Source organism: Rhamphochromis sp. 'chilingali' (assembly GCF_963969265.1).
Source record: "Rhamphochromis sp. 'chilingali' genome assembly, chromosome: 2".
Taxonomy (NCBI): Eukaryota; Metazoa; Chordata; class Actinopteri; order Cichliformes; family Cichlidae; genus Rhamphochromis; species Rhamphochromis sp. 'chilingali'.
The window spans coordinates 44,511,042-44,538,832 of record NC_137930.1 but is presented as its reverse complement, the minus strand read 5'-3'; the positions used below and the strand labels follow the sequence as shown (position 1 = coordinate 44,538,832).

Below are 27,791 nucleotides of genomic sequence, written 5' to 3'. Positions count from 1 at the left end.
CCTTCCAATTACAAGGCGAACTCCCAACTCTTGAGCCACGATCGTGGTAACCACTCAGAGCCCATCTCAACTCCTCAATGAACTCTGTGCAATATTTTTCCTTCCGCTTCCACCAATTTATCCTTAACTTTAGAAATCAAGAAGAAGGCGAAGTCATCCTACACACTACAGATGATATTGCTAGTATACATTCAATATGACAACAAATGATTTTTCATTTATTCCTATTAATGATACCAGGAACAAGAAAATATACTCCATTTCCAACAAAGGCCAGAAATCTTTATAGAGATTTATATTTTAAATTACAACCATACTAATCTTTGTAATTTTTCCTAAACCTAAATTCTAATAATAAGATTTTCAATAAAAATGAGCTGCTGAAGCTGAACTGTTTCCTCCTCCTGAAGGATCTCTCCATCTGGATAGAGGTGTGAGGGGATGTAAGAATGGCTGAGCAATGCTACTGTTGTTCAGTAGGAAATTGGTTTGATAATTGGGGACTCACAGGCTATCACAATCACACCACTGCTCCAATGGGCGAACTGATTACCAGGTTATGTATTACAGGCCTCTACAGTCTTTCATTTTCTTTGTGTTTCCCCAGACATGGCTCAGAGTGTGTGTAATTTAGTGCCAGGAATGAGAGCAAGAACTGAAAGACTGGGTCAGTAAAGAATCACTTCAAACAGCAGGAATATCCCTGCAAGTGAAGTGGTGTGTGTGTGTGTGTGTGTGTGTGTGTGTGTGTGTGTGTGTGTGTGTGTGTGTGTGTGTGTGTGTGTGTGTGTGTGTGTGTGTGTTTTCCACATAGTGCTGATAACTCAGGTCATTCTATTTTACATAATATATTAGAATATATTATATGGCATGTCATAAGCTTTGTTCATGCTATGTCATGCTACATTAATTATGCACACTGCATTAGATTACCTTTATGCACACTGCATTAGATTACCTTTATGTTGCATTTATTGGCCACAACATTAAACCCACTTGCCTGGTAAGTAACCCTCATGCTCCCACAGCTGCTTTCACTTGTCCAGATATGCACTCTGCAAGACCTCTTAAAGATCTACTGTAATAGTATTAGCAGCACATCCTTTAAGACCTTTAGGATATTTAATAAGATTGTGATTGGGGGGATTTTTAGGTTAAACCTCTTATGTTCTTTGTTATGTTTTTGAAGGAGATTTTTATTGTTGTTGTTGTTGTTGTTGTTGTTGTTGTTGTTGTTGTTGTTGTATGCCCAAGAGAGAAAAAAAATAACCCTCACAATAAAATCTAGAAAAGAATGTCTACAAAAAAAAAAGAACCAAAGTGTTCAAATGGCCCAGGCGATGTGCAGACCTCAACCCAACTGAAATATTGTTGCATTTAAACAGATGACGCAAATCTCAATGAACTGAAACAATTTTGTAAAGAGGAGTGGACCAAAATCCCTCTATCACTCAATGATGACATTGTAAAGAAAATGGTTACTTTGAGTTATTGCTGCTAAAGATGGTTTTACGAGCTGTTGAATTATGAGCAAAGTTTTAAACTGGACTCCAGTTTCTTTGAAAACTTTTTCACATGTCATTAGCTGTAGAGTGTAGAGTGACTGCTTTTGCCTTTCATTCTGATCATCTGGTAAGGCCCAAATTACCATGATATTTATGCACATGATGAGTGCATGTAAATGTCTGACTAATGTTCATCTTTATTTATTTTTACCCTTGACACCTTTTCCTCACATTTCCTTTGCATAATGAGAAACATTAAATTATTTTGTGTTGTCCACTTATAGTGTTTAATTGAAAACACATACAGCTGTTAATAACAGATGTTTGATGGTCTTCTTTCGACATGATCCAGAGTCACACACATCTGACTGAAAATGCTGGACAGAGGTTAACTATCACAGAACCCTTGTTACTCTACATCTGCTGCAACATTGTTTTAAAGGGTTATTTCACCAATGTTTACCATAAAGCCCTTGGTATTTCTTGTTATATTTTGTATGTGTATCTTAATAAAATTGTCAATGTTCTGTAAAGACTGTGCATGAGTAGCTTGGTATGTTCAACAATTATTTACACTCTATGCAAACACTGCAAACTCGGAGTGCCATTGCAGAATATAGATTACAGATTATGTAGAATTTTCAAATACAGTTGTGTATCTGCACTTATTTCTTCATTATTAACAGTAGGAGTAAAAGGAGAAACATCAACAAGAATAAAATCATCATTTATGATAAAGGAGATGGGGGGGTTGTTCAGCCATAAGATGCTGATGAAAAAACACAAATAACGTAAAAACTTAAAATTGAAGCTCAAGCATACTTACCTCTTCTTCCTCTTGTCGTCCTCCTCAGTTCGTATCATCACGAGTCGACAGTGGTGTGAGATGACTCCATGCTTAGAGGATGAAGGCTGTAATCTCCTGGTCAATCAGTCAGGCTGGACCTGTACTCAACCAGGAGGCAGAGTGAAAACCACCACGGTGAGAAAACAAGCTTAGCTGACAAATACAAACACACTTACCACTGAAAAAATGGTGATTTGAACATATTTGCAAAACATACTGGAAATTGATTTCACCACTTTAGCTGCATGTAGTAACAGAAAGTATAGAAGCAAAACCTGTTGTATTGTTCAAGGAGTCATCCTATTTTTACAAAACTGTGAATCACAGAGTTTAAGTAAGCTCCAAACATGGGAACTTAAATTGTAAGAATGAAGAAAGCTGTACACCCTACCTCAGGTGTGCAGTCTTTATTGGTGCAAGTTTACTGTGAAGGAGGAGCTATTTTTCCCCCCAGTTGTCAACAGCCTTCCAACAGATGTAATTTGGAGTAATCATTTTATAATTTTTTTCTCTTTTAAATACCTTATGAAAAACAAATTCCCATATTTCATACACAGTTCAGCTTTGTTGTCCATGAAAAATATAATGTCAGGTTCACCGTGAGTCTTGTCAAAAGTAATTTTGAGAATTATATTAACAATCCTTGAGCAGAAACTGGAAAAAAAAAAAAACCCAACAATAATGAGTTAAAACAGGGAACATTTTTGAATTAATATAACTTCATTCTTCCCATCTGAATGTTCATTGGTCTAATGAAGATCTAAATTTGTGTTGTTCAGGTTTTTTTTGTTTAATTCATTACAATCTTCAGCTACTTTTACCCATGTTTTTGTAACAGAATGAAATTAACCTGGTTCAACAAATTAAGTTTCTGTTTATCGAGTTTTTAACAAGGCTGGTTAAGTAGCAGCACTCAAATGCATGATTCAGAAACACAAAGGGTAAATTAAAGGTAGTTTCATTAAACTAAAAAGTCCAAAACAAGGAAAATCCAAACTTCACAGCAGAGAGCACAAACTGCAAGGGAAGACACAACCACAAGGCACTACATTACAAACAATATATACACATCAGGGAAACACCAGGGAACATAGCTGAATGGAATCTGATTAACGAGACAAGGGGACCCAAAACTAAACGCAATCCACTCGAGATGAGGGGCTATCAAAATAAAACAGGAAGTAACAAAGACTGAGACCAGTAATAAAACATATGAACGTGATACAGTGACAGGCAATAAATAAACATGAAGACATGATTGACTGACGAGACAGAAAGGGAAAGATGATGATAACAAAAGGCTACATAACCTTATAAAAATACAGACTGGAACCAAAGGGAGACAAACATAATCCATGAACCAGAAATATAGATAACAATCTCAGAGGCACAAGGAGGAACAAACCTCAAAAAAGTTCAAAGAGCTTGAACATAAATCCTCTCTTACTGTAAAAAAATAAATAAATAAAATAAAAGAAGAATGATGCGTCCACAATAAATTTCAAATCAATGGGTCAAAGACTCAGCACCATGATAGTTTTTCGTTGTATGATTGTTGGGTTCATTCAACTTTTCCTGAGGTAATGTCATTCAGTACCATGGAGACAAAATAATTTAAGACCAAAGCCTTCTAGTTTTTGATGCCCCGTAGCTCCTAATTATAGCTCTTGTAATTATTTCCATTTTTAACAGTAATTTCAACAAATGCTGTTCAGTCTTTTTTTCCTTTTCAGACAATTGCAGGCAAAATATTTCAGCTTTCAGTACTCACATGTAATGTTTGCCAGAAAATTCATTCAACACTGATTTTAATCTGTCTCTCTTCTTACTCTTGTCCCATTGCTTTCCACACCTTTGTTGTAGATACACTATTTACACCAATGCTGTCATTTTTTCCAGTAAACCTTTTATGCCTTTAAAAATAAAATAAAAAACCCGGAAAAACCATAAAAGATCCTTAAAATTCCTTCTCCATTCAAGTAAATGAGAAGGCTACAGTAAAGAAAAGTTGAAACAACCTCCTTTTTAATTTCCGCTCCCCTGACCACATTTTTAATGCTAAGCAAACAAAACAATTATTCAGATCTGCACACTTTAAAGCACCTCAATGGAATTTGTGGCAAATCTAGATGAGCATAAACATGTTTTACAGTTAAAGAATATGAAACTGTTAATGCTATGAACCTTTTAAAAAATTAAAGCCCCTTCTTAATTTTAGAAAAAATAAAAGTATGCTCAGAATATCTCTGATTTTAAAAATGTTAAATGTTGCCAGTTAGCTATTGGAGTTCATGACCATGTTAAGATAAGCCTCAAATTAAATTTGCTTTTCAACCTTTTACAATAGAAATGTCAATTTCTGTTTCTCTCCAGATGTTTTAAACCAGTTTAAAGGAGAAACATCACAGTTTTAAATATTTAACACAAGAACCAAGACGGAGGTCATTTTGAGGCCATTTTAAAAATAGTGTAACTCTCTGCAATTAAACTCCATGATCTCATGTTTCATTACTTTTTCAAAAATTGAATTATTCATTATATAGTGAATTTGGGGGTAATAGGGATAGAAAGATGACAATGTCATTTTGACCATATAGAAATTGGTATAAAAAGGTAATTTTGCCTAGCCAGACTGCCTAGCCACACCTAGGTTGCTGGTTGCACAGAGCAGCAGGGGAGCCATAGATGAAGTGAGCAGAAGTCGGACAGGTTTCAGTCCCAAACAGGAGAAAAGCTGAGAGGCTCAAAGGCTGCCGACTGAGGTGCAGCACTGTGGATGCTTAATGAAAGAGAAAGGCTGCATATCCAATGAAGCACAGGCAGTTGTAGATGGTGTGAGAAACTTTTACTGTTGTACTTTTACAGTAAATAATGTATTAAAATGTGTCCTAATTTTGAGGTCAGTTTTAAAATGCAGACAATGACCTGTTCAATAAATTTAGCAGTGAGAGTTTTTCTTCATTTATTGTTGTAGTTTTTTTTTTTTTTTTTTTTTAGTGTAACTAATGCCACCTGTTATCCAAAATTCACTTTTGACTTTTCCATAATTATCTTCTTCTATATCAATTATTTAGATGTAAAATTTGCTTATTGGTGAATTTTACATACATACAATACATATTTACCTTTATGATGTGTAATGAAATAACCATTCGTGAAACCTACGACATTTTCAGAAACTTAATCTTTAATACTTATTTTGTCTAATCTTGCTTATGAATAGAAAAAATATGAAAATTAACAGCTTAACGTCTTCAAGAAATGACCTCTTTGGCATTACAGTTGTTGCTATGGGATGGGATCTCTACATCAAGCATCCCACATCAACCCTCTCCATGTTCTCCTTCACTCCTGCACATCCATAAACCTTCCTCCTCCTTACCAGCTGCATATTCAACATCCAGCCCTCTGCACATGCCCAGACCATCTCAACCCTGCCTTTCTAAGTTTGAGTCCTAACTGCTCAACCTGAGCTGCCCCTCTAATATTCTCATTTCTAACCTTTTCCATTGAGGAACTTTTACTTTACAGCCATAATTTTACCCTCAGATCACAGAGGAAAAAGTTTTCTTTCTAACAAGGTTTTTTTTTTTTTAAGCCAACAGATGTAGACTTTTTGAACTGGAGGAATGTGAGTGAGGGGAAAACTACCTAATATATCTTTATTATATTATATTATATTATATTATATTATATTATATTATATTATCATGGACTTTTGGAGAAAGACGGAAAGCTTTTTTTTATCTAATTTATCTCAAACATGCTTACAAAAAACAAACATACCTAGAGAAACTTCTTGGGATCTTCCAAATTTGTAAAACAGACGTCGGGCTAGCGATTTTGCAAGCCCTGTATCTGATTGAGGAATCACTCATCTTTGGAAAAGAGAGTTTATTACAGAGAAATGGCTCTTTCCAAAATAAAAGCTATACTATACGCTTCTTCTGGGCTATATTCTCAGCAGCATATTGTATGTAGCGGGTCAGGGCTGTTCGGGGTTCTGTTTGTACAGTTATGTTTTGTTTATGTTGCCATAGTGACGGGTGACGCCCTCTCGCTGCGACGGTGTGTCCTTCCGGGGGCAGAGGGCGCCCTGTGTGTTGTTGTTGTTGCTGTGCGGTTGCTGCGCTGAGTAGTTAGCTAGCGGCAGTGTTCTTCTACAGATGTCAATAAACGGCTGTGCTCCCTGGCTAGCTCACGGGAAGCAATACCAAACGACACCTCCGTCTCCTCCTTGTCTGAGCTCGCCACATTGGTGTCAGAAGTGGGATGATGGTGGCACCCCATGTTCTGACCCTAGTGACTTTTCCCCGCCGGTCGTGACCGGCCGGTGCGCCAGAAGAAGGCACCTGGACATTTGCAGGACTTTGTGTGGGGTAATGGGGTCGTCGGGGACGACTGACCCCTTAGTTGGGGGCTATGTAGTGGGTCAGGGCTGTTCGGGGTTCTGTTTGCACAGTTATGTTTTGTTTATGTTGCCATAGTGACGGGTGATGCCCTCTCGCTGCGACGGTGTGTCCTTCCGGGGTCAGAGGGCGCCCTGTGTATTGTTGTTGCTGTGCGGTTGCCGTGCTGAGCAGTTAGCTAGCGGCAGTGTTCTTCTGCAGATGTCAATAAAGGGCTGTGCTCCCTGGCTAGCTCACGGGAAGCAAGACTAAACGACACCTCCGTCTCCACCTTGTCTGAGCTCGCCACAATATTAAACATATCAGGTCCCCATAAGGAGAATCATGTGCTAACGGCTGTCTAAATGACTCGGGTAAAGTTTGTAGCATGCATGCTTGTTGTTTTTGTCTTCTTCCACTTGTCTTTGCACTAGGATGATGTCGGTGTAAATGTGCAGTCATATTCGTTGTGTTCCCACTAGCGCTGTCAGCGTTAATCTCGTTGAAATGACGTTAACGCCACAACACGGCAAATCTCAGTGCGTGGGGCTAAACGGCCAACACATTAACGAGCTAACTGCGCTAACACACTAGTGCGTGGCACATCCAACATATGCCATGGTCCTGGGCCATGTGGGCCCAGTATTCTTAGTTTTCATGTATTTTTGTATTTCGTTCCTTATTTAGGCCATGTTTCCTGAGTTGCCCTGTTGTGTTGTTCCCTAAGTGTTTTCCCTTCGTGACTCTTACCCCCTGTGTGCCCCTCTGTGTATTTATGAGCCCTCGTCTCTCTTTGTGTTTTATTCTATGTTTTCCCCAGCCCGGTGTTTTCCCCGTGCTCTCTCTCCTCCTGTCTGAACCTCTGTACTTCCTGTTTTACTTTGCCCGTCTCCCGTTAGTGTTGCGTTCACTCCTGCCGTGTCTTGTTATGATTATCAGTGTCACCTGTGTTCCCCGTGTGCTCCCACTTCCATCGTTAACCCTCTGTGTATTTATGTCTGTGTCTTCCTCAGTTCTGTGTCGCGTTCTCCCTCATGCTGTGTGTGATTCCCCCTGTGTTTCCTGGTGAGCTTTATGTTAGTTTTTCCCAGATTAGTTTTTCCTATTATCTTTTGTCAGCAATAAAGCTGCATTTTGAGTTTATCCCCTGAGTCCGTGAGTTTGCATTTTGGGTCCTCATCCTGCCTGCCACAAAGCGACCATGACAACATACTGTTTTACTTTAGTCAATGACGCGCCTACCTTCAGGGTCATACGTCACATGAAAACCAAAATAATTCCAAACGCCAGATCTGAATGAGGGTGGGGGAGGTTCAATTTTCCATGTTGCAAGGAGAGCTTAACTTCTGTCTCGCTAGCTTGCCCTGCGCTCTTCCTTCTGACGATGCTGTCTGTGTTGAGCGCTCAGTGGATCTGCGCTTGACAGTGCAGCCTAGGCAGAGTAGTCGAACGCAGATTCACTGAGCGCTCAACACAGACAGCATCGTCAGAAGGAAAGTTGATAAAATAAATTACAAATTTTGTATTGTTCGATACATATGCATACCGAACCGAAAGCACTGTACGAGTATACGAGTATCGTTGCACCCCTAGTAGAAAAGGATCCTGGTGTAGAAAGTAATATTAAATATATTCTAACAACAGCTTATCAAGCTTAAACGTGCTGCTGTTGTTCAGCCGCTGGTTTCCTCTTTCTGGTGCAAAGTGGGCCAAAAACAAACAAGAGAGATGGACTCGCGACAGAAAAGCCGATCAGCTGATCATTAAGCAGTTTCATGATTGGAGAGGGAGAAAGAGAGAAGAGGCAGTAGCTCCATAAATCGGTTGTTAAGCTTAACGTGGGAATGCTGTACAAACATTCAGAGATGGACTTACACACTTGCTTTACTTCTCTCGGGGATAACTTTGTCGGAGATGAAATGCCGGGTTGCTAGCGAAGCTCCAAATGCTCAACCAGACCACTGACAGGTCTGGCAGGCCACAGCCGCTCTATCACGTGATGCATACTGCTCCGAAGTGCTAAGGTTATGAGGCGAGCTACAGCGTGTTGCAAGTTTTGTGAGGTGCTTTCCTGATATTTAATGGATCGGATTACATTTTTTATTTCTCTCTGATATCCGATCCAGTAATTTAGGTCAGTATCGGACTAATACCGATATGTAATATCGGATCGGTCCATCTCTAGTTAATGCCAGATAAGGTTTTGAACTCTGCAACTATTGAGTCAACAGAATGTGGGTGACTTTTATGCACTTTGGGTCTCAGCACTCTTTGATCCTATTTTGTAAATTTTAATGGTCTGTCACTTCATGGCTGAGATGGTCCAACAGACTTCCACTTTGCAATAATACCACTAATAGGTGATTTCAGAGTATGTAGGAGGAAGGAAACTGACTTGTTGCAAGGGTGGCATTTTATGTGCCAATGGGTCTAAAAAGAGCAGAATTCAAAGATTCAGAGTTGTAGCCCAATACCTGTGTCCATATAGGGTAGCTGGACTGATGTACAGTGGGGCAAAAAAGTATTTAGTCAGCCACCGATTGTGCAAGTTCCCCCACCTAAAATGATGACAGAGGTCAGTAATTTGCACCAGAGGTACACTTCAACTGTGAGAGACAGAATGTGAAAAAAAAATCCATGAATCCACATGGTAGGATTTGTAAAGAATTTATTCGTAAATCAGGGTGGAAAATAAGTATTTGGTCAATAATACAACTCAGTACTTTGTAACATAACCTTTGTTGGCAATAACAGAGATCAAACGTTTACTATAGGTCTTTACCAGGTTTGCACACACAGTAGCTGGTATTTTGGCCCATTCCTCCATGCAGATCTTCTCGAGAGCAGTGATGTTTTGGGGCTGTCGCCGAGCAACACGGACTTTCAACTCCCGCCACAGATTTTCTATGGGGTTGAGGTCTGGAGACTGGCTAGGCCACTCCAGGACTTTCAAATGCTTCTTACGGAGCCACTCCTTTGTTGCCCGGGCGGTGTGTTTTGGATCATTGTCATGTTGGAAGACCCAGCCTCGTTTCATCTTCAAAGTTCTCACTGATGGAAGGAGGTTTTGGCTCAAAATCTCACGATACATGGCCCCATTCATTCTGTCCTTAACACGGATCAGTCGTCCTGTCCCCTTGGCAGAAAAACAGCCCCATAGCATGATGTTTCCACCCCCATGCTTCACAGTAGGTATGGTGTTCTTGGGATGCAACTCAGTATTCTTCTTCCTCCAAACACGACGAGTTGAGTTTATACCAAAAAGTTCTACTTTGGTTTCATCTGACCACATGACATTCTCCCAATCCTCTGCTGTATCATCCATGTGCTCTCTGGCAAACTTCAGACGGGCCTGGACATGCACTGGCTTCAGCAGCGGAACATGTCTGGCACTGCGGGATTTGATTCCCTGCCGTTGTAGTGTGTTACTGATGGTGACCTTTGTTACTTTGGTCCCAGCTCTCTGCAGGTCATTCACCAGGTCCCCCCGTGTGGTTCTGGGATCTTTGCTCACCGTTCTCATGATCATTTTGACCCCACGGGATGAGATCTTGCGTGGAGCCCCAGATCGAGGGAGATTATCAGTGGTCTTGTATGTCTTCCATTTTCTGATGATTGCTCCCACAGTTGATTTTTTCACACCAAGCTGCTTGCCTATTGTAGATTCACTCTTCCCAGTCTGGTGCAGGTCTACAATACTTTTCCTGGTGTCCTTCGAAAGCTCTTTGGTCTTGGCCATGGCGGAGTTTGGAGTCTGACTGTTTGAGGCTGTGGACAGGTGTCTTTTATACAGATGATGAGTTCAAACAGGTGCCATTCATACAGGTAACGAGTGGAGGACAGAAAAGCGTCTTACAGAAGACGTTACAGGTCTGTGAGAGCCAGAGATTTTCCTTGTTTGAGGTGACCAAATACTTATTTTCCACCCTAATTTACGAATAAATTCTTTACAAATCCTACCATGTGAATTCATGGATTTTTCTTTCACATTCTGTCTCTCACAGTTGAAGTGTACCTCTGGTGCAAATTACTGACCTCTGTCATCATTTTAAGTGGGGGAACTTGCACAATCGGTGGCTGACTAAATACTTTTTTGCCCCACTGTATCTCAGCAGGATTTAAACATATGTTGGTTGAGTGAATTAAGATGCTATAAGTTATTCAATATTAATGGGATAAGTTGTGATTTGTGTTTGCTTTAGAGGTGAAATAAATAGAAACAGAGCTCATTATTTGTCATCACCAGCCACAATTCATCATAAAGCAATTATGTTGGGAAAAAAGCTGCCTGCTTTCCAGTTTACTCTCAGCTGTGGTGTTTATCATGGAAATGGCAGATAAAACACACAGACACTAATGACGGGAGCCGGTATATGGCATTGTAGAGCAGTAATGTATTTTAAACTAGCGTGTAACACAGTTAAGCTCATATCTGTCATCTCTGTCACTTACAGGTGCAAGCTACAGATGACACTGTTATGTTATTAAGACATGAAGATTTGTAGATTTAATCTTGTTTTATTGCATCTTGTAATAAAACAAGTTTAAATTGCAGGGGCACACACAAGAAACAATATACAGATTTCACATTATAGTCGGAGCATTTGAATGTAAGGATATGTGGTTACAGTTTGCTGAAGTAATGTATAAGATAAGATAAGATAAGATAACCTTTATTAGTCCCACACGTGGGAAATTTGTTTTGTCACAGCAGGAAGTGGACAGTGCAAAAGTTATGACGCAAAAATTAGAATACAATAAGAATAAATACAGTACACAGCTGTACAGAATAGAATAAAATAATATACTATATACAGTAGAATAAAATAGAATAAAAATATACAATAAGATAAAAATAGAATACGAATGCTATATACAACTGAGTAAAAATACAACGATGCCAGAAAAGATTATTGCACTTAGTGTTGTATGTTACATGACCACTGTAAGTCAATAAGGAATGAAGTATAACTAACCTGCAAGTTCACTAAACAGTACAAGATTGTTTTAATGATTATTTTTAGAGGGTTTTTTTTAGAAAGTTTTATATTTCTGAGAACTCTGCTTTCTAAAATTTGTCTGTATTTGTTTCATTGGATCTAAGAAGCGTAGTAAAGGTCTCCATCTCAGCTTCTACTTATATTATGTCAACTGCCTGGATCACCGTGTTCTCAGTGAATGGCGGATTTTATTTCTTTTCTGTTAATTGTGTATATGTATATATGGTGTGTGTGTGTGTATATATATATATATATATATATATATATATATATATATATATATATATATATGTATGTACCACCGGCAGATAGAGGAGGTGGCTGATATCCAGAAATCCTACCAGTGGCTGGACAAAGCTGGACTGAAAGACAGCACAGAGGCACTAATCATGGCAGCACAAGAACAAGCTCTGAGTACAAGATCCATAGAGGCTGGGGTCTATCACACCAGGCAAGACCCCAGGTGCAGGCTGTGTAAAGATGCCCCAGAGACAATCCAGCACATAACAGCAGGGTGCAAGATGCTAGCAGGCAAGGCATACATGGAACGCCATAACCAAGTGGCCGGCATAGTGTACAGGAACATCTGTGCCGAGTATAACCTGGAAGTCCCGAGGTCAAAATGGGAGATGCCCCCAAGGGTGGTGGAGAATGACCGAGCTAAGATCCTGTGGGACTTCCAGATACAGACAGACAAAATGGTGGTGGCTAACCAACCGGACATAGTGGTGGTAGACAAACAGAAGAAGACGGCCGTAGTGATCGATGTAGCGGTTCCGAATGACAGCAATATCAGGAAGAAGGAACACGAGAAGCTGGAGAAATACCAAGGGCTCAGAGAAGAGCTGGAGAGGATGTGGAGGGTGAAGGTAACGGTGGTCCCCGTGGTAATCGGAGCACTAGGTGCGGTGACTCCCAAGCTAGGGGAGTGGCTCCAGCAGATCCCGGGAACAACATCGGAGATCTCTGTCCAGAAGAGCGCAGTCCTGGGAACAGCTAAGATACTGCGCAGGAACCTCAAGCTCCCAGGCCTCTGGTAGAGGACCCGAGCTTGAAGGATAAACCGCCCGCAGGGGCGTGCTGGGTGTTTTTATATATATATATATATACCTTTATGTTTCCTTAAGTGTTGTATTGAAGGCAGCCATGTGGTGGCAACCTGCAGGGGGATTTATCTATTTTCAGTCACACAGGGAGAAAATGACAGGAGTAAATCACAGTCTACTCACTCAGAGAAAAATCCAGTTCTCCTTGGAGAGAAGGGAATCCATTTACTTAGGATGTGAAAGTGACACAATGCAATTTAGAAACTGAATATTATGGGGTTTTTCTCCCCTTTTCTCTTTCAAACATAAAATAATACAGCTGCTTGTTTTTAGCTTATCAGCAGTAGACACTTACAGGGATTAACTTACAAAGGTAGATATAGAAAATTCTATATCTCAAGTGCACATTATCCAGTCTGTCCCAAACTTGACATGCTTGACGGAAGTCCAAGTCTGGAGATGTCTATGTGCCAATATTAGGTAACACTTATGGCACCATGTAGTGGTACAGGAAATCAGCAGAAGGCGATAATCATCCCATGTACATCAAATTTTCATTGGTGGTTCCACAGATGATATACTGTGGCATGGCATATAATTAGTAGATATTCTCCAGCAACACCTAGTGTTGGGCTTAAAACACTCACATGACAACATGAAACTCCTCGCCTACAACCCAACCGACCTGTAATATGGATAGAGTGCAGCATGAGTGGATGTGCACAGAGAAGCGAGGGCCTGATAAATGCTGTTTGCAACTTTAATTTGAAATTAATATTTTTATGAGAAGCATATTGAAGTTTATCATCATCATTATGCAAACAAAATGACTGAGATAAAATGATCATTTTGCCACATTCAATTTTGAATTGTGAATTATAACACCCTTTACATTTGATTATTACTTTTGCGATAATCCAGTAGCCCTGTTTGGTTTCAGACAGTGATAAAGAGACAGCATTTAAAGTTTTTACTGCAGCTTTTTTCTCATTGGCCATCAGAAATGATGAATTTCATGGAAAGAGTTGGTTGTAATAAGGGTATTGTGTCAGCAGTGTATTTTGGCCTAACGCAAGAAAATCCAGTTGCTGAGTGCACAAGGATGACTTTCTGAGCTCAGTTGCCTCCTCCACCTACAAGAAATCTGCCATGCTTACTCTGAGTGCAGGCAACAGATGCTCTAAATGCACCTTCATTTGATGGTAATCAACTGTGAGCAGAGCATTTTAAGAGCAGTTTGAATGTTGACGTCATTTCAAAGTTATACATCATTCTCAGTGTAATCTGATTCCTCCAGCTCTTTTAGAATTCCAGCGGCAGTCAAACAGGATGGACATGAATAATTCAGAGAAGAGCTGTTCAGAAGTAGTGCCGCTGCTACTTCATCGTCACTTCGTTGTGAGGCTTCAGCTAGAAGCAATTACAAAAGGGCTTCTTTTCCAAAGTAAATATCTATTTTCACTAAGTTTCATGTTCTCCTTTATTTGGGGGGGGCATGCCTGCTGTATGAGATTTATTCTGGTAATGTTCAGCATTATAAGCAGTTCATAATTCTAGTGATGCTGCTTTTCTTACTGTCAGAAAATCTACTAAAAGGGCAAAAAGTATCAATGAAATGATCTAACAAAAGTATTGAATTGCATTAAATGTTTAGGAGTTACAGCGATTCTTATACAGGCAATAAGGAATTCAGTTGCTGATTTCATGCTGTATTTGGTTTTATTTTCATTGACTGTTTTGTTAGGTTTAAACACCATAACTGCTTGGTAATGATTAGGTAAGGGTAAGGAAAAGATTGTGATCTGGTTCTCAGTAGGCTCTTTCAATCCAGACATTGAAGAGTTATGATAAAAGGTACCCATGAAAGCTACGCCAAAATTTGGGATTATAGATTACAGAAATAACGTAATGTAATAACATAATATTGGAATCTTGGAATCTTGGAATTCCACCCTCACAGTTCAGTCTTGGGCTCATCAGATCAGATAATGTCTTCCTCATGCTCATAGTTCCTCGTAGTTTTTTAAAAAGCAATTTGACAAGCTGCCATATCGTTTTACTAACAAGTCCTCTCCCTGTGGTGGCAAGAATTGCTGTTGAGATCCTTTAATCAGGTTCTCTCATCTCTTCAGAGAACTTCTGAATGTCTGTTGACTTGGAGACTTGGAATTTCTTTCTTGATCAATGGCCCCTCTTTATGTCTCCTAAAAGAGAAATATTCCTAATGTTGCTTAAATCTGTCCTCTAGGTCTCCTGACACTGACAACTACAACAACTACAACTCACCAGAAAGACAGGTTCCCATCATCCATTACCCATCATCAGCTAGCGGACCATCCTCTCCAGCTTCAGTTGCTGAAGACCGATCACAGAACACCGCAGCCTTCAGAGTCGCAGGTCAAAGCACCAGCACTTCCTGTTTGATGCATCGGTGAACTCTGGAAACTGAAGCTTAAACTTCTTTTGGGGAAAAACAGTGACTGTGTTCATTTTCCAAGAGATTTGAAAAGCAATTTTAGTGCATTGGATGGATATCTTTTTTGTGGCACAAAACTCTGTTTCATTTTTACATACCAAAGATGAACAGAGCCCACGAAGACATGTTTTTGGAGGGGATGAGACATTCAGAATGCCACTATACCTACTATATCTTTGCATAGATATGAAAATATTGTATAATTATCTACTACATGGCTTAACTAAGAAAAGTTTTTAAAAAAAGTTATAAAGAGTTATTTTAAAAAAAAATGTGTTTCTGGATGAAGAGAGATGAAGCTGTTGTTTCTGTTGAGACACTCTGGCTATGTGCTGGACATCAGTCTGGTAGAGAGGATAAAAAATCATATCTGACATTTTTATGATAGAAACATCAAGACTTGCACTTTATGTAGACATTTGAAATGTTGTTTTACAGATAGAAATTTCCATCGACCAGGCAGGAACACTTTGAGTGTGGTAACAAGTAGAAAAATATACAGTAACTGTTCAAACTGATGCGCATACTTAAAACAATGGAACTAAGTGAACCTCAGACAGTTTTTATAGTACTTGATTTTGAACCTCTTTGGGTTCACTTTTATGTTATATCAGACATTACAATTGTCAAAGATTTCAGTTTTATTGTGCAGGTAACAACTGAGGCAGTGATGCTGATAAATGCATGGAACTTCAGCAATGTGAACTCACCTAATTTAATTTAGACATAAATTAGGTGATTAGCCTAATTTAATTTAGACATAAATTAAATTAGGACATAAATTAAATTAGGCAGCACGGTGGCATGGTGGTTAGCACTGTTGCCGCACAGCAAGAAGGTCCTGAGTTCAATTCCAACATCAGGCCGGGGTCTTTCTGTGTGGAGTTTGCATGTTCTCCCCGTGTTTGCGTGGGTTCCCTCCGGGTACTCCGGCTTCCTCCCACCGTCCAAAGACATGCAGCTTGTGGGGATAGGTTAATTGGATAACCCAAATTGTCACTAGGTGTGAATGTGCAAATGAATGTGAGTGCGAATGGTTGTTTGTCCCTGTGTGTTAGCCTTGCGACAGACTGGCGACCTGTCCAGAGTGTACCCCGCCTCTAGCCCTATGACAGCTGGGATAGGCTCCAGCGCCCCCCGCGACCCTGAAAAAGGATAAGCGGAAGTGAATGGATGGGATGGATAAGTAACATCAGATATTTCAGGAACATAATATTGTCTCTTCAGATAAAACAATGCAGTGTAGTAGCTCCCGATGGTTACAGGTCACTATCCCTCATTAAAAAACCCCATCAAACTACAGATTTATAGAGGATTCCTGGCCATTCCACCAGACTACATTGTATATTCTTCTACATTTTTCTATATTTGGCCAACATGCAATTTGCAATGACGATTTCAGTTAAGCAAGGAATTTCATACCACACACTATTTCTGTTTGAGAGCAGAACACATAAGAACACAATAGATTTTCAAGTTCCAAAGTTAACAGTTTTATACATTGTATGTTAGTAGAAAGCCATGCTTGACTCATGTTTGAAACCTGTTGTTATTCAAAGCTTGGTCTGACAGTTATATTGTTTTTAAGCTGGGACTGAGAAGGTGTTTTCATTTTGACCACTTTCTGATGGGTTACCTTTCAAATACTTACATATCATAAGTAATACTTAAAGTAATAACTGATCATTTGTTTACATCAGTTATGAAATATTACCTACATTTTTCCACGTACTGTCATTAAAAATCAAGTTGTGCATTAAGCCAATAAATCTACAGTAGTAAACAAAAACTGGTTGACACCAGCTCTTTACAGATAGCAGAAGACAAATATGAAGTGTTATGTGAAAGAGATGTTTCAAACCTGGGCAAGCTAATTTATAGGAATTAAAATCAGTTATTATACAACTATACACTAAGTAAAAAAAAGAAAAAAGAAAAAACAAAAAATAAACAAAAAAGTGACATTGATTTATTTTCCCCCTTCAACAGCTAAATGTATACCAACTCTAACAATTCCATGTTTCTGTAGGTCATCGCCTTATCTCACTCTTATTCAGCAATGGGAAATTAAGTTGTTGTTCCCTTGTTCTGTCCTTATGGAACCATTTTTTCACTAAATAGAAAATGCAGTTTAATTGCCTATCTTCCCAAATGTTTTCTTCTGGTGACAAATTAAATACTTTTATATGGAAAATAACAAGTGCAGGGAACAAATCCGCAACTATCTCAATATTCACTATTTTTAGGGTCTTGACCAATGTTCCCTCTAAGCTGCGCACGTGTGCAATTGCGCACTGTTTGCACGATCTCTGCGCAGAGAAAGTCTGTGTTACGCACACAAAAAGAATTCTAACCTGAATTGAAATTAAAGTAAATATGTGCTAGTGTTTTAGCTAGCAAAGCGGCGTGGCTGATGTGGAGTGAAGCCACGTTAATGACAATGTGTACAACCATTGGAGATGTGAGCAGGACAGACGGAACAATTGACGGAGTGTGTGGACTTTATACCAGCTTTTAAATTGTGTTGATAGGCCACGTAAAACCAGAGTTATGATAAAAAAAAAAAATGCAATGTTTGGTTTTCTTCCTGAATACTATCGTTCTTTATATTTATTGCGGGGAGAAACGGTAAAAACGGCGTTTTATAAGGAAAACGCTCGAAAGCGCTCTCCACCTGTGAGCAAAGACGAAACCAAAACACCCCACCCTTTCCCATTGGTCGAAAAATGTACCATGTCGACCAATCAAAACATGGCATTTAGTTGTTAAGAAACGGGAAGTTTTAGGAGTGACAGCGGTGTTTTGAGTTGTGAGAGATTTGCAACGTTTAGCGCAAATCTTGTGTAGTTAGCGTGTAGTGTAGTCAATAGTTTTGTTGTGTGTGTCAGAACAATGAGGCGACTGCTGAATGTTACAGGTGTTACAGGAGTGATACATCTCCTGCTGTCAGGCCTGCAGTGTTGGGAAGGTTACTTTTAAAATGTATTCCATTACAGAATACAGAATACATGCCCCAAAATGTATTCTGTAACGTATTCCGTTACGTTACTGAATGACAGTAACGTATTCTGAATACTTTGGATTACTTAATATATTATCATGCTTTTTACAACAACGTGAATGTACTATTGCTGTGTGATTTATTACTATTACTGAAGGTCCGCGACTCCGAACTGTAGTAAAGGGACCTCTGACTAATACGGCGGGGTCCCTGTCGGCTCGTAGCCGAAAAATAGCTTTACTTTGTTGTGTGGGTCAACTTTTCTTGCGAGAGACAGAGAGAGGCGTTGAAAGGCTGCTCCAACGGAACTTATTGTTTTCGGATGAAAACACGAACACGGTGTACAGTCGAGTCTTAATAGCTTACTTACAACTGGGCTCGTCAGGCACTCTTCTTGGCTGAAGTGGTTATTATTATATTTACATGCTTCCAGCTCCCGTTTTTCCTCGATGACAACTCGTACCTTTCCACTCCCCTTTTTCTCTCTCCCTCCTCGCGCTCACAGACACATAACGTGTATGGCAGTCCATTCTCCCTGCAGCACGGACTACACTGCCCATGATGCTACATTCTTTAGAGCTATGCTTGTAGCATTCTGCCTGTTAGCTTAGCACAACAACAACAACAACAACAACGAAAAGGCGCTCTCTCACCCAGGAAACACACAGTCGCAGAGAGAGAGCGAGCGTCGCCCTGTAACCATGGCAACCGTAACGCTGCCGCCTGGAACAACAGAACGTAGCTGTCAAACAAAACCCAAACAGTCCTGACCCGCGACAAAATGAAACAGGAAAGTACCGCAGTGTAATCCATTTATTTCAACAAAGTAACTGTATTCTGAATACCACCTTTTTAAACGGTAACTGTAACGGAATACAGTTACTCATATTTTGTATTTTAAATACGTAACGGCGGTACATGTATTCCGTTACTCCCCAACACTGCAGGCCTGCAGGTATCATGTTGTTCTCCTTTATCTCATAGTGGACAGAAATTTTTTGGAGTGGCACAAAGAATTTGTGTGGCATCAAATTTGATGCAGAACAGCTGATTGTTCTGTAAATAGTTCGAAATGTTTATTTAAAAAAACAAAAAAAAAAACACCTTGGCGGCATTTTTAGGTAAACAGCTGCAAAAAACTTTGTTTCCAAAACTCAGTAACTTTTTTGAAGAACTATATAATTAATTGCCCAACATTGGTCATTATATACTTTATTTGGCAGACAGGGTTACAGGACTCTCTCCCAGACCACAGACTCATAATACAAGTCAGAGCTCTATTTAAAAAAAAAAAAAAAAAAAGTTGTGTTTTCAAAATTGGAGTTCAAGTTATTTTTACTTCTAATAATGTTAACATACTACACAGGTCATGAATGTGGCAGCACGAGGTGAGAATAAAGTAAATACTCTTCGCAACGGGAACAGACGGTAAAAGCAAAGCAAAGCAGCAGCACTTCAGTTAGCGTGGCATTGCGTAAAACTAAGGCCCACACTTCCTGCAAAGCATAATAAGTTATCACTATAAAAGAATAAAAGGCAGAGATTGTAACAAAATTGAATTACGTACCGAGTAAACCGCGTCATGAAACATGAGCAGAGTGGCTCATAGGAGGCTTCTACAGCTATGACCTAAAAACAATATCTGTTTACCACCAAGTAAGGTAATGTACACACTACAATGAGTGAACACCTACCAGCCACGATGGAGGCTTCAGAATGATCTCTACAACACCAAATGGAAGTCAGGTGACCAAAAAGGAGATCACAGGTAAGCGATCCAGGAATGCTCAAATGGCCACTATTTATACTAGCGCCCCCTAATGTGCCAGGCTGAAAGTGGGTTGAACCAAGGAATAATGTTCATCCTGCCACATGAACAAGATTTTTTTTTTAATTTTCATTGTAAGTGGGCTAAAGCAGTTAATTAAAAGTAGTCTAACAGAAATGTAAATGCTGTAATTTGATTATTTTAATAAACCATGTAACTTGGATGGATTCGATGCTGGCGTGACCACAGTGCACACGTCTAATGTTGCTCACAGTGGTCCACGGGATCGCTCAGGGAGTTTGTGTGTTCGCTCAGACAAATAAAAAATTAGAGGGAACATTGGTCTTGACATGAGGTGGGAATAATGTTAGCTTCAGGTTTCTCATTTTAAACTTTAATTGCAGATGAAAGAACAAGGGAATTCTGTCTTTGCCTTTCAGTGTTATCAAAATTTACATGGTAATAGGGATAATTGTCACGGGCTGTGGCTTCAGACAGTATTTGCAGAGAGGATCCAAAAGCAGACACTCAAGGCAGGGCAGAGCTTAACTAAAGGCAAGCAGTTTATTAAAGGCAGGACAACACACACACACACACACACACACACACACACACACACACACACACACACACACACACACACACACACACACACACACGGGAAAAAGGAGGTTAAGACACTAAACTGAACAGAAAGCTAAACACTAAGAACATGGCACATAAGGCATACAACACCAAACAAGAGGCATGGAAAACCTGAAAGATGGTAGGAAGATGGACAGACAATCCAACACGGTAAAAAAGATACATGGCACAAACACACACAAGGGTGAATAGGGAAAGGCTGTTCATCTCAGCATGGGAACATAGCTGAGGTGAACGAACATAATGAGACGAGGTAAGCAAAACTGAACACATTGAACGCAGGACAGGAGACCGTCAAAATAAAACAGGAAACACACTGAGACTGAGACAGACAGGCTTGACACTGGGGTCAGGGAAGAAACAGACATGGGAACAAGGCGTGCACAGGAGACAAATCACAGCAACACGGCTAACACGCACAGAGGGCGAATACTCAGCAAAAGAATCATGATTGCAAAATAAACAAAAATGCTGGGTCAGTGACCCAGCACCCTGACAATAATACCTATGTGGGACAACAAACCAGTGTGCAAAGATGAATGTGGGAAGCTTATGACTATCCTCTGTTTTCTTTGGGTCAAAATAAAATAAAAATGTGTTTTTCTTTTCAGAGATGAGCTTCTGTTTTTCAGTATATACTGTCCAACTCATTTCTCCAAAGAGTAAAAAAAAAAAAAGGAAACTCCTGGCTGAAATAGAATTTATCCTTTAACAGGGTTTACTTGAATTCTCAGGATGATGGTATTGTTTCTAATTGTTTCCAGCATAAGCTCTTGCATTTTTATCTATGTATGTAAGTAGTTATTTATTTAATATACAGAATAACAACAACCAATAAGTTTGCTATTATGTTATTACTGTTTCCATTTTCAAACATATAAAACAGCTGATAAACATCCACTTATGTCCATTAATTAAGGCTTGTTAAATGATTGTATGTATATGAATGAGGTCAGCTGTTATTCAGTTCTCTGGTTTATGTTGTTTTCTCTTCATGCTGGAAATGGGATATAATCTCTCATGTGTCTCTCTGTCTCCCTCCTCTCTCCTTCTGTATGAAGAGCTGCACATTACTAGCACTAATGTTCACAATCAGCAACTAGAATTGTAGTGGGTGTATAATGCTGCATGAATCAAATGCAATACTAAATCTGATATTCAAATCAAATTTCTACTGGGACTTACCAGGTGCTTGGAGGTGAGACAGGAGCTTCTTTCCAGGTCTTTATTCATTCGTTTACTCTGTGTCATGGCACTTTTATGTTACACTATCACAATATTTCCACGAGTGTCTGTCTGAAAATGGGAGTCATTATCACCATTTTAAACCTATAATTGCAACTGGCCTTCTACTTTGCATTCAAACATACTGTCTTCAGATGTGAAAATTACTTCTGAGAAAAATGAGATCCACATATAAGGGACATTCGTTTTAAATTTTGATAGAACACTGACAGTATAATGTCCTCGTAAGTGGATATCAGGCCCTTGAAGAGCAAAAAAATTTAGTATTTTAGAAAAGAAAGAAAGTGTACTTTATTGATCCCCATGGGGAAATTCCTCTCTCCCATTTAACCCATTCACTCAGTGAAGCAGTGGGCAGCTACTGGGCGCCCAGGGAGCAGTGTGTAGGGACGGTACCTTGCTCAGGGGTACCTCAGGGTAGCTGTTCACCCATATTTTGGTCTAGACAACCCAAAATGTGATGTCCACATATGTGGACTCCAATTACATCAATTACAACAATTACAGTTACTGTTACGGTTACTGTAGAAATAGTAGAAGTGGAAGAAACAACCTGAACTTTGCTGCAGAGTGAAGCTGAAGGGAATATATCTCAGAGTTGGGAAGAGGAAAATGGATCGATGGAAGTAAGTTTTTCTCTCCAGATATTGTTCTACTGCATTTTCAGTGTGTTTGGGTCCGTGTCATGCTGAAAAATGAAGCGGTTCCCAATCAGGTGTTTTCCAGATTGATTAAAAATCCAACAGTACTTGTCTGTACCAAACTACTTCTGTTATGACATGACAATAACCACGATATAAGGGCTACAATCGTCTCTAAGGATTTTTCTCAAGGACATGATTTTGCCTGCCACTTCTGACTTCTAGTTTCCTCATTTCAAGGAAACACTGTACACTAAGTTTTCAGCTGAAAGGTTTTTGGGTTGGGTTTTTTTTATTCCTATTAAAATCATCAGGTACAAGGGCTAAAAATTAGTGTAAAAGCCACCAATATTCAAAGAAAAACCTTGAAATACCTTCACAAAGCCAGTAACGTATTAGTTTGTATACAGATTTGTATCCACAGATCCCTCCTTCATCCCTCAGACTGACAGGCAAAACACAGCTAAGCTTGTTTTGTGACAGAAACAAGCTTAGCTGTGTTTCTGTCAAAAAGCAGCCTTACTGCTGAATACATGGAGTGAATGCAACTTTCAGAGTTCAGATGAACTAAAAATACTGAGCAGAATGTAGGGTGAGCTCTCCGAGGCCTCACTGCTCTTAGATTATCCTTTATTTATTAACTCTATATTCTGCCCTACTTCAACTCCTCAGCAGTAATAACCCACTTTTATACACAGAACAGAAAATAATCAGAAAGATGATTCTCTTTATTAACTGTTTGGTGAAATAAAGTAAAGGGAGGGCTGGTGGGAAGTTATCACTGGATGGTATTTATGTGGAGCAGCAGCTGGAGAAAACTGTAAACATTAAGCCAGTAAATCTTGGGTTTTATCTCATACAAGAGCTGAATACTGCTGTCTAGACTTTGCTGCCCTTGCAGACTTGTGACCTTCACAGGCACATTTCTAGCAAGTCTGAGTCTGCAAACAACCTCAATTTATTTTCTGAGGACTTTCGCAGGTGTGCAGACTTCAGAACAATGTCAATAGTGAATCCTTATTGCAAGTTTTCTTATAATAATCAGTCAACAAAAAATGAGGGAGAAAAATATTTTGCCATTTGTTATTAATTGAATTATGTGTCATTTAATATTAACTTGTAATAGCTGGTAACAGATTTCCATCCCAGTGTAACGCAAATTTGAAAAGCAAAAAAGCAAAGAAAATATAATTGGTATTAAGGTGCACTGCTTAAAAATTTTAATATGTATTATATACACACACACGTATAAAAGACAGATGTCCATAGAAGCAATCGGTCCATCCAGATTCCTAACTCTGCACCATGGCCAAGACCAAAGAGCTTTCCAAGGATGTCAGGGACAAGACTGTGGGCCTACACAAGGCTGAAATGGGCTACAAGAGCATCGCCAAGCAGCTGGGTGAGAAAGTGGCAACAGTTGGTGCAGTTATTCGCAAATGGAAGAACCATAAAATAACTGCCAGTCTCCTTCGGTCTGGTGTTCCATGCAAGATCTCACCTCGTGGAGTTTTAATGATAATGAGACCAATGTTTGTAGAACCAGCCCAAAACTACTCCAGAGGAACTTGTCAATGATCCCAAAGCAGCTGGAAACATAGTCACCGAGAAAACAGTTGGTAACACACTAAGCTGTGAAGGACCGAAGGTCATACACTCAAGAAAGCACATGTACAGGCCCGTTTGAGGTTTGCCACTGAACATCGCAACGATTCAGAGGAGGACTGGGTGAAAATGTTGTGGTGAGGTGAGACCAAAATCGAGCTATCTGGCATTAACTCAACTTGCTGTGCTTGGAGGAGGAGGAATGTGAACTATGGCTCCAAGAACACCGTCCCCACCGTCAAACATGGAGGTGGAGGCATTATTCTTTGGGGGGGGGGGGGTTTTCTGCCAAGGGAACAGGACAGCTGTACTGCATCAAAGGGAAGATGGGAAAATCTTGGCTGAGAACCTTCTTCCCTCAGCAGGCCATTGAAAATGAGTTGTGGGTGGGTATATCCCCCAATGCGACCAACTACAAGACACACCAAGACAACAAGGTTTTTCCACCAAGTACTAAAGCACACTTTGCAAAGGGATCAAATACTTATTTCCTTCATGAAAATGAAAATTAATTTATAACTTTTTTGAAATGCATTTTTCTGGATTTTTTTTGTTATTGTTCTGTCTCTCACTGTTCAAATAAACCTACCACTGAAATTATATGAAATTACAGACTGATCATTTCTTTGTTAGTGTGCAAATTTACTAAATCAGCTGGGGTTCAAATATTTTTTTCCCTTACTATGTGTATGGCAGTGTAAATATATTTCCCATTTGTGGGACACACACCTTCAAAAATGTTAAACTTTTGTCTCATCAGTCCACAGAGTATTTTCCCAAAAGTCTTGAGGCTCATCAAGATGTTTAATGGTCTCTTTCTTATGGTGGAGTCGTGAACACTGACCTTAACTGAGCGACTAAGGCCTGCAGTTCTTCTGATCTTCTTCTGGGGCCTTTTGTGACCTCATCACTGCACTCTTGGTTTGCTGGAGTCCCAGAGCTTTAGAAATATCTTTATAGTCCTTTCCAGACTGAGAGATCTCAATTACTTTATTTCTCATTTGTTCCCGAATTTCCTTGGATTGCGGCATTATGGCCAGACATCATGCCACGATCCAATGAAACTGAGGAGCCATTTGAGGATGTTTTGGTCTCTTCCACTTTGTGAGGTGGGTCCTACTTAAGTGATTTCTTGATTGAGAACAGGTGTGGCAGTAATCAGGTCTGGGTGTGGCTGCAGAAATTGAACTCAGCTTTCCAAAGATGTGATACACCACAGTTAATTTATGTTATAACAGGAGGTGCAATCACTTTTTTACACAGGGCAGTGTAGGTTTGGATTTTTTCCCCGTTAATAATAAACACCCTCATTTAGAAACTGCATTGTTTACTTGTCTTATCTTTGTCTAATATTTACATTTGTTTGATGATCAGAAACATTATAGGATATCAGGAATGGGGCAACCACTTTTTTACACCACTGTATATTGTCTGTGTCTCCCTCTGTTCTCATCCTCCTTCGTGGTGCATGTAGCCTCTGTCCATCTGTCAGTTTGCCTGTCTCGGACTTGCTTAGTTTATGTGTTTCCATCTTGCTTCTTTTTGTCACCGTTTTGCGAGCAATAAAGCTGTGATTTTAAATTATTCATCTGTCAGCTGCATTTTGGGTCCACTCCCTGCCTCCCACATGCTCTGTTTCACATGACATATCCTTTTAATGCCCAATGTCTTCATTTAACTCCCTTTCTCTATAAATGAGTCTGAATGTTTAATCTGGCAAGTTCAAAAGAGCTCTATTAAACTCAGGCAGCCTCACTGCCATGATGAAATTAAAATGTGACCTGTGTTGTGAGAGGCTTTATTTGTGTCACGGCCATCTTTTCCAGATCTTTGCTTTTCATATTCTAATCACAGTTTCTCAGAAACAGAGCCTTACACAGACATTTTGGGGAAAAGATAATTAAGCCCAAACAGAGGTATTAGTATTTATAACAGATAAATTAATTGCACACACTAGCACACCTTTTTCTTGCCTACATCCTTACTTTGCTTATTTGTTTCCACACCCATACACTTCAGAATCAGATCCAAAATCATTAGATTAATAATCATCATATTTCTACAAACTGATCAGCTCACACAATGGACTTTTCATTCACTGGTTCTATATGGGTCGTTTATCATATCATAATACATCTTCATCATACTACTTCCTGCTAGATGATCTGATCTAGGACAGAAGACAGTTGCTACAGTACCCCTTGTGTTTTCTTAATCTGACCTTTCATTGTATTGTACCACAACTGGGAAATGTAAAATCAATATTACATGATTTATGATGAATTATAATAATTAAGGGTTAGGTGTGGTTTATTAACTTCCTAAGTTAACCCACGTTTCACCTGCATGCTCGCATGAAAGACATGGTGTTGGCAATATCTAACAGATCATCATGCGAGATCTCGCAAAAGTCCGTCTTAATTTTTTTCTCCCATGTCCCCTGCTGGGCTCCGTAATTTAGCACACAAAGCAGTAAAATATATTTTTTTATTCAAGTAAAATATTTTATGGCAGAGTGAGTGCACAGTGAGGCTATTTATTTCTGAGGCAACAGCGATTGGACCTATTTAAAGAAAGCTCGCTGCTCCACAGCCTAATAAAGGAGAGGTGCTAATCGCTTTAATTTGTCACAGATCAAAGTGAAACTGGAAACAAAACAAATAAAGCCTTAATTTACAACAAACGTAATATGAGGTCAACAGGCAGTATAGGTGACCTGTTTAATTACTGTGCCTTGCGGTGCACATGGCCAAACATGCTCCTCATCCTTCAGCATCAGCAGAGGAATCTTAGCTGTGTCCCAATTCATAGGCTGCATCCTTTAAAGGACCCGGCCCTTTGAAGACGGCAAATACCACGCAGGCCAGGTCTAGCCTTCAGATTTGCGTCACCAGCTGTTCCCGCCCCTACCACTTTTCCCTTTGGTGACAGCGGGAAATGATGGATGCCGAAATTTTAATGCCTCTCTTTCTCATCTTTTTATTAATTGAAGAGCTACGACAAGTAAAGAGTCGCCTCAGTCGTCTGATTTATTTCCGACTGAGCGATAACCTTGTTCAGATGCAGTGAAAAATTCATGTCTTCATTGCTTTTCCCCTTCAGATCTTTGATGTCTGTATTTTCTTGAAATTGTTCAAAAGTTAAAAACCTTTTACTAGCTAATTAAAAATTTTAGATTAGTATTTCCAGTATTTACTGTGATTTTAATATAGGACTATCCGCTCTTTTATCTTTTACAGTGAACGAGTACATTTTACATTTTACTCAAGTGTTTTGTTGTTGTTTTTTTGTTGTTGTTTTTTTTTTGTTTCCTGTTCTCATGCTGTCCTACCATGGAAGCACAGCATGAGTAGAGGTCTCTTTTTTTACTCTTGTACTTTCCCATCGTAGTGTATATTTCAGTGTTTCTTCTGTAACGCTACCGATCTCTGACTTGTATCCCCATGTAATGTCTGTGTTGTGTGTGTAAAGTCGGGGGGGGTCCTATTTCACTGCAGGGCAACCTGCATGTGGCAAATAAAGCTTTGATTGATTGATTGATTGATTGATTAATAATCCAAAAAATATTTTGACATGTAAAATCATTTTTTAAGAACAAGCAAAAACAGTATAAAAAATAAAATT

General features: G+C 39.5%; 1 protein-coding gene across 4 annotated transcripts in view; it reads left to right on the top strand.

Annotated features, from left to right (window-relative positions):
* The window catches only part of LOC308385582 (chemokine-like protein TAFA-5), a 50,131-nt gene extending 28,265 nt beyond the window's left edge, over positions 1–21,866 (top strand). For all 4 annotated transcript variants that reach the window (XM_080864601.1, XM_080864603.1, XM_080864600.1 and 1 more), the window contains exons 3-4: positions 2,360–2,487; positions 15,035–21,866. In XM_080864601.1, the coding sequence (XP_080720727.1) occupies positions 2,360–2,487; positions 15,035–15,043 (137 nt within the window). In that variant the 3' untranslated portion in view covers positions 15,044–21,866. The remainder of the gene's footprint in view (positions 1–2,359; positions 2,488–15,034) is intronic.
* Positions 21,867–27,791: the final 5,925 nt, after the last annotated feature.